The sequence below is a fragment of the Podarcis liolepis genome, assembly GCF_965112155.1.
Source record: "Podarcis liolepis genome assembly, chromosome: 2".
Taxonomy (NCBI): domain Eukaryota; kingdom Metazoa; phylum Chordata; class Lepidosauria; order Squamata; family Lacertidae; genus Podarcis; species Podarcis liolepis.
Genome location: NC_139555.1, coordinates 59,098,745 through 59,108,992, shown reverse-complemented (window position 1 = coordinate 59,108,992; position 10,248 = coordinate 59,098,745). Strand labels below are relative to the sequence as shown.

Sequence of the window (10,248 nt, the reverse complement as noted above, 5' to 3'; positions counted from 1 at the left end):
TAAAAAGTAGAAACTTATTGTGAAAATGAGCAACTGAGCAAATCCAAAACTGACAGATCTGCCCATTTCTACCAGGCAACTCTGGACAGGGCAAATCCCCTGCTTGAAACCTTGCAGAGATGCTGCTCCCAGATAGTATACATGACAAATATATGGTTATTGGTGGGGTACAAGGCCTGTATGAGATTAGAAGCACTCCATCATGTTATAACAGAGAGCTTGAGATGAGTCTTGAGGGTAATAATACCTGGACAATGTCAAAACCATTTAAATAAACACTGGGTATGTAGCAGTGGCAATTTAGATTCAGCCACCTTCCCTGCATTTATTTTCAGATATAGAAACAGGGAAGAATGGTTTATTTATTTTGATTTCCCTCCCACTTTGCCTAAGGGATTCAAGGTATTCTGTGAAAACTCTTTGAGGTCAGAGATAGTGACTGGGCCACAAAACAAAACAAACAAAACCCCTCTAGCTAAATACTTTTGGTGGAAGTCAAACTCCTAACATGGAAACAAAAGGTGGTGGTGATGATGATGGGTACTTTTTCATTTTGATTCAAAATGGAGGCCCATCCAGTCTCTTGTGAGAAGTCCCTGAAGATCCACCAATATAGCCCATTTCATTATTAAAAGAAAGCATTTTGTTGAGGCATGTTTTTAAAAATTAACTTTGTGGATTCATGAGATTAAAGGATTATATGAGATCAATGGAAACTACATGGTGTGTTTCTAAGTAATTGTGGATTGTTTTGGAAACTTGAAAGAACCACTAATAATATTGAAATATTGAGGTCTCAGAGCAATAATTATGGATTTTTCAAGTAGAAAGATAAAAGTAAACAAGCTCCAGTCTGCCAAGACTTTACTGACATATTTGTCATTCCCAAATGAGGCGTTTTCCTTGGTGAAGGCTATATCCTGCCCTTTTCTAATTCAATGCTGACATATGGAGAAAGTTTTGAGAAATTCATCCTGTGCTCTGTTAACTCTGTTACATAGAACAACACAAATGAAAATTTGTTTAGTGAGTGTTCTTTACGCAAGGAAACTGCAGTTAGCCTTCTTGTTAATGATCTCTATTCTGCCATTGCATGGTTCCATGGGGGAAATATTTAAAAAATAACTTTCCATATGATAATGTGAAGTGAAGTGCTTAATGATTTTGCTTCAGATTTACTTTCATAATCCAGAAAGCCTATAATGTACTTATCTCCAAAATCCTTGATTTCTTAGATTCACTGTTCATATAAATCATACAGAAAAGCCAGTATAGAGGAGCTAATTTTAGATATATCCTGTAGCTAGAAATGAGGGCTTTATTTGATCCTCTGAATGTTTAGAAATGCAAAAATTAAGCTTCAAAAATTAATCTTTTATGGGGTGTTTTTTTTTTAACAACTCTTCAGCATCACTCCCTCTAACAGAAAATTTAGGAGCTAGAGTGTTGACAAGATTAGGGCCACAGTGGGACTACTGAGAATCTTAGAGCAAGGCAGTGCTTTTTTTCTAAAAAAAAATATTTAGGGGGTACTCTCATTTTCCTATTCACATTGAAATATTGTCCCTCAACGAGGCCAAACTTAGATTTACAACTTAGATTCACAAAGGGGTATGCATTCCTCTGCGTCGTCCCCCCCAAAGAAAAAGCCCTGGAGCAAGGTATTTGAAAGTGACTGAGTGGCAAAATCAAAACAGATTCCATTATACTTTCCCAATTTTGGCTGCAGCTCTAGTTACTACAGGATTTTTTTGGCATTCCTAAAACCAGTTGGGCTTATTGCTTATGCCTAAGGAATTGCTTATAGCACATGATGCAGTTTTAAACAGGTCTGATCCTGTACCGTGTTTGCGTGGAAGTCTGTCCGAGGCCATTTTTAAGCTGCTCTGGGCTTCTTGGGGGAAACATTTGTCCAATTATATGTGGTTGCTTGTACATATTGAGTTCCTCATGAACAGTCTCGAAGAACACACATTTTAAAACATGGCACATTAATAAATAGTTGTATTTATTAACTTTTTATACAAAATAGTCCCTCCCTATCCATAGCTCATATCAAACATAAGAAAATACAGGAACTCTTTTTTGTTGTTTTTTATCACGGAGAAAAATAGTATTGCTTGGAAGATGTCTTATCAGCAGTCACACTAGTAATTTGAAGACTTCTACATCCTCTTCAAAGGCTCCATGCCTCTCCTTTCTTCTCCCGCATTTTTCTAAACTCTGACAAAGAATCAGCTGGTAAAGATGGCAATGAATAATGCATCTTTCATTCCTACAGACTGAAAGTTGCTGTTTAGTGGGCAATTGCAACACCTCTGTTACATACTGAATCTTTGTTATGCTGTTGGCCAGGATGGAGAATTGATCAGGTTGTCCCTGTCTTCCTTTTGTAACAGGAGTGCTTGTAGAGGGCATTGTCAGTGGCAGCAACCAGAGATGATTGCTCATTAGATTAAGTACACTAGTTTTTCATCTGCAGTATATTGTCCTCCATGCCTCAATATGCAAATTCTACACTTTTTGCAGCTGAACTATTTGGTTGCAGAAAGACTTCTCTTCTCAGATTTTCTCAGCAAGAGAGAGAAGCTAAATCTCAAACCACATATCAACTTCTTATTTTAAACAGTGGTATGAGGGGGCTTATTTTGGGAACTTACCTTGATCATGACAAAATTCTTCTTTTCTTCAACAATTTGAGAGTCTGATTGATCATCTATAGGGTTGGCAGTTGTTGTTTTTTTAAAAAAAATGATAACTTTTTCATCTCCTTTATCTTCTGCCAGAGATGGTCAATTTCTCCAAGTTCAAGCAAAAGCTAGTTGAACATTTCTCCCATTTTTTCAATGGCTCAACTTAATATGAATAACAGTTTCTTATTAAAATGTTTCAATATAAATTATTACTAGGCCGTGCAATGGTAAGAGTCCTTAAAACCATGCCTGTGATTTCAATCCCAGTTCAGTCAGCACACTGAACAGCCATTGTCATTGTCCCGAGTTTCCGGTAAAGTTCCTTCACTTTCCATACCAAACATTTCCAGTGCATCTCTGCTGCTACAGAGCACATTACTTGAGGCTTCTGAGCCGAGAAGCAATTTCCCATACGTTCTATAATATGGAAAGTAACCGCTGTCAGAAGGTGATTGCCTCAGGTTTAAAATTTCATCGAAGAGAGAGAGGTCAGAATCGCAGGACTCAACAATGGAGTCAGTTAATACTTGGTTTTCAGTGAACTGAAGACTCTCAGAACATTGGCTGGTATCCTCTGATGTTTCACAGTTTTCCTGAATATCCTGAAAACATAAAGGGGTGGTGGTCAAAATTCATGGATTATGTGAACTAAGGACCAGTCCCTAATAACTGTGGACTACTTTGTGATGCTCTTTCAGAAATCTATGGGCCTCAGATCTGTGAAGTGTGAGTGTTGGAACCTCTTTGTCATTATTATTTATGTATCCCTAATGGGCAGGAAAATATTGTAACAAATAACGAATTTGACAAAAGAAGCAATAATTGTTCCAAAATAATAAACAGATAAGAGTATAGCGTTCCCAGGGAGTGGTTAGACAACCTCACACCTCTAAATTGCTAACCTTCATATCGGCTTTTCTCTTTTTAAAAAAGACTACAGGTGTTTTAATACACATAATTATATGTAACGTTTAGTTAGGCCCTAAATCTCATAGGAGAGCAGCGACAGAAATGATGTTCTGTCATCCATAAAGCACCTAATAATAATAATAATAATAATAATAATAATAATAATAATAATATATCATTTATACCCTGCCCATCTGGCTGGGTTTCCCCAGCCACTCTGGGCGGCACCCAATCGAATATGAAAAACACAGTACAGCCTTAAACATTAAAAACTTCCCTAAACAGGGCTGCCTTCAGGTGTCTTTTAAAAGTAAGATATAAAGGGAATTATTGTATGATATTGGGTTCAACGTAAGATTTGGCCTTTCTTGTACTTACAGGACCTTCAGATACTTCCTCAGTTTCACAGCTAATTTCACTCTTGATTTCCTCTGCATTGTTTGCCACACTCCCTTCGCTCCCTGCTCTACTGTGTATTTCACTGGGAAGATCAGAGCTGCCAAAGTATTCCTCATATGTTCTATAATATGGAAAATATCCTGTGGTGAGACTCACATCCTTTAGAGGCTCATCTTCATACTTAGGATTAAAGACACAGCCATCGCTTTGAACTTCTTCTCCTTCTGCGTTCTCATGGCTCAGTTCTATATTTACCTGCAGAGGGATTTCCACAAGGTTTGAGTATGTCCTGTAATAAGGTATGAACTCGTTACAGGGCACAACATCACTTGAGAAGAACAAATCATTAAAAATGGTCCACTCGGTATTGAAATCCTCAGCTCTATTCTCAGCTGACTTGGAGGTTTCTTGACAGGAGAGAGTTGGTGCTTTTTCCTTTGTTTCTTTCAAACTTTCTTGGCTTTTCTAGAAAGAAAATGGCAAAGGTTAATGTACTGAAAGGTCCGCAATCATAATTTCAGACATCAATGATCTATTATCTAATAACAATGATTGATTTTGCACACACACCACTTGTAAGCAGAGATGTAAGAATGCATTGTTTTCCATTCCTCCCTGTAACCGTCTCATGCAACACTGTTTCCACTCTGCTGCAGTTCGCCCTATGCCGAAACCAGTATTACATCTCTGAACATTGTGAGATGGGGAGAGGGCTATCACTCAGTGCAGAGCAACTCCTTTGCATGCTAAAGGTCCCAGGTTCAATTTCTGGCATCTCTAGGTAGGGCTGGGCAAGAAACCTGCCTTAAAAATCCCAGCGAGGCATCTTTTGCATGCTGCTGAGCAGAGAGCCAGGCAGGCACAGAGAGGGTCCCTTGGAGGTTGCTGTGGAGACAGAGAGAGGGGCCTGACATAGAGGCCTAGGAAGTGAAAGGGGAGCCACAAGCCAGTCTGGACAACAGTGTCACTAAGACAGGAGCAACCTTTAGAAGTCTCTGTGTGTTCTTTGTTCTGCTTTCCTTCATAAAGAAACTAACTGTAAGTTAGCCAAGTGTTTCACTCTTTTTCTCTCATCTGTGAATGACCTGCTCTCCTTGTCGGCTCCCTGACATTGAAGGGCTAGGTCCTGGAGGGTGCTTGCACTTCTTTCACAGAGTTAGAGGAGGCCGTACCTCCTTTGACTGCAACCTTTTCTTTAACTTCCCAGTGTTCTTCCAGGGTGAAATTCCATTTTTCTGTTTCCTCATGAATCGGCAGCGTGCTTTCGGCTTATAATTCCTTTCATCCTGGGTTACTTTAGCCTCTGAGCTGTCCTCCTCCTTCATCGTGTGTAGCTTTAAGGTGGAAATAAACAAAAAGGTCATCACGTGTGTGCTCCATGAATTTAGTCACCAAAACCAGATGCTAATACCCATAAAATCACAGTCAGGCTACCCCCACTGAGACACTTTTACTATGAAACTAGCTAACTGCAAATCCATGCAATGGGTAAGAGATTGGCAGCACAAAGCCTCTTCTTCTACCAGAGGGAAGGAGTTTTGAGTAGGAGCCGGTTCCAGCGTTGGCAGGGGGGCATATTCGGCCCCCTGCATCAGTTATTCCGGCTGCCGCACCGCGTCCTTCAGCCAGCCAATAGGGCTGCCTTGGGGGCGGGGTTTAGCTGTGTTTAAGTGGCTGCAGCAGCGCCATGCCCTTCATTCCACTTCTTGAATTTGATGGATCACCCGCCCACCCTCCCTTTAGGTCACATCTATGGTTTTGACCTTGCTATGGACTTTGGTTGGTTGCCTTGGTTGCCCAAGGGGCCTGGTAGGAATTTTATCCATTTGGCAAATTGGTACCAGCCTCTTGGTTTTTGCCTACCTGATAGCAAATCGTCACAACTTTTCAAGTACTGGCGGTTAGGCATTGGAATATGTGTGGTATGTCAGAAAGCAGGTTGTAGCCATCACCTACCCCTCCCCTCGTTGGGTATTCCATTAAAGGGATCTGGCAGTCGTGGATCCTGCCCAATGCTCTGCTGGTGGCTAGGGCCATGGCACGACCCGCGGTGACATCAGGGGAAGCTTCCAGTTGTATTTGCATCAACAAGCTCCTCCCACTGGTTGTTAACCCTCAAATGACTCCCCACTGAGCGGGGTGGAGTCATGTATAGATTGTTTGATCCAATGCCTAAGCCAATACCACTCAAATGCTGTAACCAATAAAGCTGTGGCCTTCTTTAGCCTATTAACCTAAAATACTTGTATCCTTGTGTTTTATTTATCAGTAAGCAGGTGGCGGGTCCTTGACTCACAAAAGGAAAGACTGAAGGACAGTTTGGCATGACAAGGACCTTCTAGGTCCTCTGGTTAGCAATAATAGCAGTGTTGCAGCCCTAAGGGGATTCCAGGAGGGTTTCAATACACCTTTGCCCATAAGCAATGCAGAAAAGGGTTTTAGTCCCTGGTGCTTTTCTGAGGATTTTGTGATGCTGCCCTTACCAGCACAACTGGAAAATCAGGGATGACTATTTTTATGATTATTTACTAAATGCATCCATTGCTTTTTCTTTCCATAGGCAGCTCAGCTCAAAGTGACGTTCCAAAAGTGTGGGATATCAATAACTTGGTGCAACATTGTGTAACCTCTTGGAAAACAAATCAGAATAAATTATCAATAGCAGTCAACATTGTACAACTTCCTGCAAACTTTGTGCAGGCATAACAGGGCAAAAACTCCATAAAAAGGTCATCTGGAAGCACCCTGAGTCATAGGTCCAAATACAACCAGTCAAAATCATGGCCAAATCCCTATTCAACTGGAACCCTGAGCTCACCAACTCAAACAGCTCTTTTTGTTTTGTACCTTCAACCCATCTAATGGCAAATAATGGACATGTCTGTATTCTGAACCCCATAACATTATGGGGCTTCACTGAACCTTCTCACAAAGACTTACAACTAAGCTCTCTGCAATATTTAAAAAAGTTTCTCCTATTTATATTAATCTAGCTGCCTGTTTAGCTGATTTGTCATCGTTCATATGCTGTATAAAAAGATAAAAACATTTCACTCCTTTAATTTCCCCAGAGCTGACACTGTTTTCTCATTTGTCTTGATCAGACCCACCACCCTTCAGCCAAGTTAGTGTGTAAAACAGAAGCCTTGGTTTTGTAACCTTTGTAAACATTGAATTCATTCCACGTTCCCATTTTTGTTGTTGCTGCTCTTCCCTTTTCTTACTCTGGGAGATGCACACATGACTCAGCTCCGTCCCAACAGGATGTAACACATTCCGTCTTCCACCCACTCTTTGCATAATATGGTCCCATTTGGCATCATTCTCCCAAACAAGTTTAAAATGCACTTGTTTGTGCATACAGGCCTTTGGGGAAAGGGGACTGGGACTGTTATTTCCCTCCTGCTGTGCTGTATAGTTATACTGCTATCCTGATAGTATTTTTGTACAGCTGTTTAAAATGTTTAAACTGGATTGCTGAGCTAGGTGGTCCTTTGGGCCCCTTCCAACCCTACAATTCTATGATTCTATGTGTATGCCACTCTGGGTGGGTTCCTATGGGAGGAAGATGTTAGAATTCCTGCTCCATGATTGCAGTCATGGGATTTTTGTCTATCACATGATGGTATGTGTTTTGATCCCACAGAGTGGGAAGTGACGGAGACAGGATGTTTGTGTTACTGTGCTTCAGTGGGGTAAAAATATAATGAATAAATATAGATGCCACATTATGTTATCATAGGGAATAGAAGGCCCATGCATAGCTCTTCACAGCCTTTCCTATGTCTGCTCAGTTAAGCAAACAGGAGGACGCAGAGATCAGTGGCTCTTCTACCTCCACTGCATGCACTGGCGGAGGAAGAGGAGTGCGGGGGGAGCACACTGCTCCTGGCAGCACGCTCCCGGTGCGGTGCCATCGCGGCTGCCCTCCCGCCCCTGCCACGCCCCCAGGACACGTGCCAGTCCCGCCCCCACCTGCTCTCTGCCTCCCGGTGCCAGAACATGAAGCTCTGCCACTGACTGCATGCCTCTGAAAGCCCATTGCATGGGGACAGTGCAATTGTGTCTTCGTTGTGGCCCTCTCACAGACATCTGGTTGGCCAGAGAACAAGACACTGGACCAGATGGGCCATTGGTCTGATTCAGAAGGGTTCATATGTTACACTACCATATTCTGTAACTGCTGGGTGTACATATCCTAAAGCCGAGAGGAAGCACATAAATGTGTATGCAGTAGGCAGGGCCGGCCCAAGACATTTTGGCACCTGAGGCAGACCACAAAAGTTGGATCCCTTCTTGCCGGGGAAGAATGGGTGAGTGAATATCTACATCAGGAAGAAGGGGAGAATAAAGATCTCCATCTGCCTCCCCTGTGGCTCCTGCTACCTGAGATAGTTGCCTCACCTTGCCTCTTGAGTGGACCGGCCCTGGCAGTGTAGGTATGATCAGCAGTGGTAGACATTTCCACCACACTGTCCTGCTCCTTCCCTCCCAGTAAGCAGTAGCAACACAGGTGACAGGAGGTCAAGAGAGCACCACCCCCTGCAGCTCATTACTGAGTATGTTACAGTCAATTTTTTTTTTAAAAAAAAAACCCACTCCCATTGATTTGAATGGTTGAGATTTAAGCATGTGCTCAATGGTCTCACTGAAATCAATGATGCTTAAATGTGCTTTGTTTGAATTGTTTCTTGGTTGTGTCTGTGTGAGGCTGTATGATATGGAATATAGGAAGCTGCCTTATACCGAGTCAGATAATTGATTGATCTAGCTCAGGATTACCTGCACTGATTAGCGCAGGCATAGGCATATTCCGGCCCTCCAGATGTTTTGGAACTACAATTCCCACCATCCCTAGCTAACAGGACCAGTGGTCAGGGATGATGGGAATTGTAGTCCCAAACATCTGGAGGCCGGAGTTTGCCTATGCCTAGATTAGCAGCTTCTCCTCTGGGTTTCCAGCAAGTTTATTTCCCAGCCCTGCTTTGAGATGCTGTGGATTGAACCTGCGGCCTTTGGCATGTGTTCTTGAAGGATAAAAACAAAAGACCACACTGCTTGCATTTATGCATGAGAGTGTTAAAAGCACCTCCATTGTCTTCTCTTCCTTTCCTAACAATTCCTAGCAGCTACACTGGATGCGATTCCTTTCCAGATGTAACAGTAACTGAAATACACCAACGCTCGAACAGAAAGTCACATTTTTGTAAGGTCTATCTTTGATCTACTAGTGTTTGAAGATTTTTCATCCACACCAACTCCCAAGTGGGTTCTTCTCTTTCAAGCCAAAGACTGTTCTCCAAGAAATGTTTCTTTGAAGGCAACTTCCAGGGCATCCCATAAAGACTTCACAGAGCAAAAGCCCACACATTTCAAAATAAGCCAAAATCATTGGAGGATGGAGAGGATAAAGACATTTTCTGAACTCAGGAAATTCTGGTTATATTGCTTCCTTTTTCTTTCTTTAGACTATTCCTAATTTTGTATCTCAAACATATGCCAATGAAGTGTGGGTGTGGGTGTAAGAGGAGTGTGTGAGAGATTTTCAAGGGACTCATAGATATATTCAGCTTTCCCCTTTTCATAGCTTACCTTCTGTCAAACCACAGACCTATGAATAGTAGAAGGATTCAGTCATGACATCAAGACGGCAGTTTGTTCTCTCCTTTGGTGAGGTCATAAGTAAAGTTCCAAGAGGCTTCCAACAAGACCAGCTGCATGGAGATTGAGATGAAGATCAGAAGATTCCCCATTTTCCTTTCCTCACATCTTGTCTGACCATGCCATATTCCTTGATAATAGGAAAAGTGCCGCTAAGATTCAGATATATACATTGTTCATCTTCTTTTGGACCCTATCCTTGTTGCCTTGTTGTATTTCTTCATGAAACATTATTATAATGGAACCTTGAAATCTCTTGTTCTGGTGTATATTTCAAAATAAGTAAGGTACAAAGATACAATATGGTGGCATGATGTGAGACCGATAATGCTGGGTGTTTGCTAAACTACCGATATGCAACCTTTCATTTTTTGTGCAAGTGCAGTGGTTCAGTATCTATGCCATACTATGCCTGAATTGGTTGGACAGAGAAAACATCCATCTTCAGCAATTTGGGCTATTGCAGCAAGTTACCCCTACTGGATCGCACACAAGTCCCAGCTTTTTAAAAATTGAAACTGAACTGGGGACCTGTTTGGTGTGCGGGGAGAAGTTTACCTAGTGTTGCCAGTATATAAATAATTAA

General features: G+C 41.8%; 1 protein-coding gene across 2 annotated transcripts; it reads right to left on the bottom strand.

Moving 5' to 3' along the window:
• Positions 1–1,988: 1,988 nt before the first annotated feature.
• Positions 1,989–9,676, bottom strand: LOC310699736 (uncharacterized protein). Of its 2 annotated transcripts, none has more exons than XM_083488234.1 (4): positions 9,594–9,676; positions 5,174–5,335; positions 3,981–4,466; positions 1,989–3,295 (listed from the first exon to the last, which is right to left on the bottom strand). In XM_083488234.1, exons 2-4 carry the CDS (start codon positions 5,324–5,326, stop codon positions 2,966–2,968), a joined length of 969 nt encoding a protein of 322 aa, XP_083344360.1. In that variant the 5' UTR covers positions 5,327–5,335; positions 9,594–9,676; the 3' UTR covers positions 1,989–2,965. The 2 variants fall into 2 exon arrangements, with proteins under 2 accessions (XP_083344360.1, XP_083344359.1); XM_083488233.1 differs by lacking the exon at positions 9,594–9,676 and adding an exon at positions 9,091–9,457.
• Positions 9,677–10,248: the final 572 nt, after the last annotated feature.

What these genes read in the sequence shown, in the direction of transcription:
- LOC310699736 (XM_083488233.1), bottom strand. An exon ending in AAAGGTTGCAGTCAAAGGAG is followed by an intron (nt 4,467 to 5,173) that starts GTACGGCCTCCT and finishes TTTTCTTTCTAG; the next exon opens with AAAAGCCAAGAAAGTTTGAA. An exon ending in AGGAAGTATCTGAAGGTCCT is followed by an intron (nt 3,296 to 3,980) that starts GTAAGTACAAGA and finishes TTATGTTTTCAG; the next exon opens with GATATTCAGGAAAACTGTGA.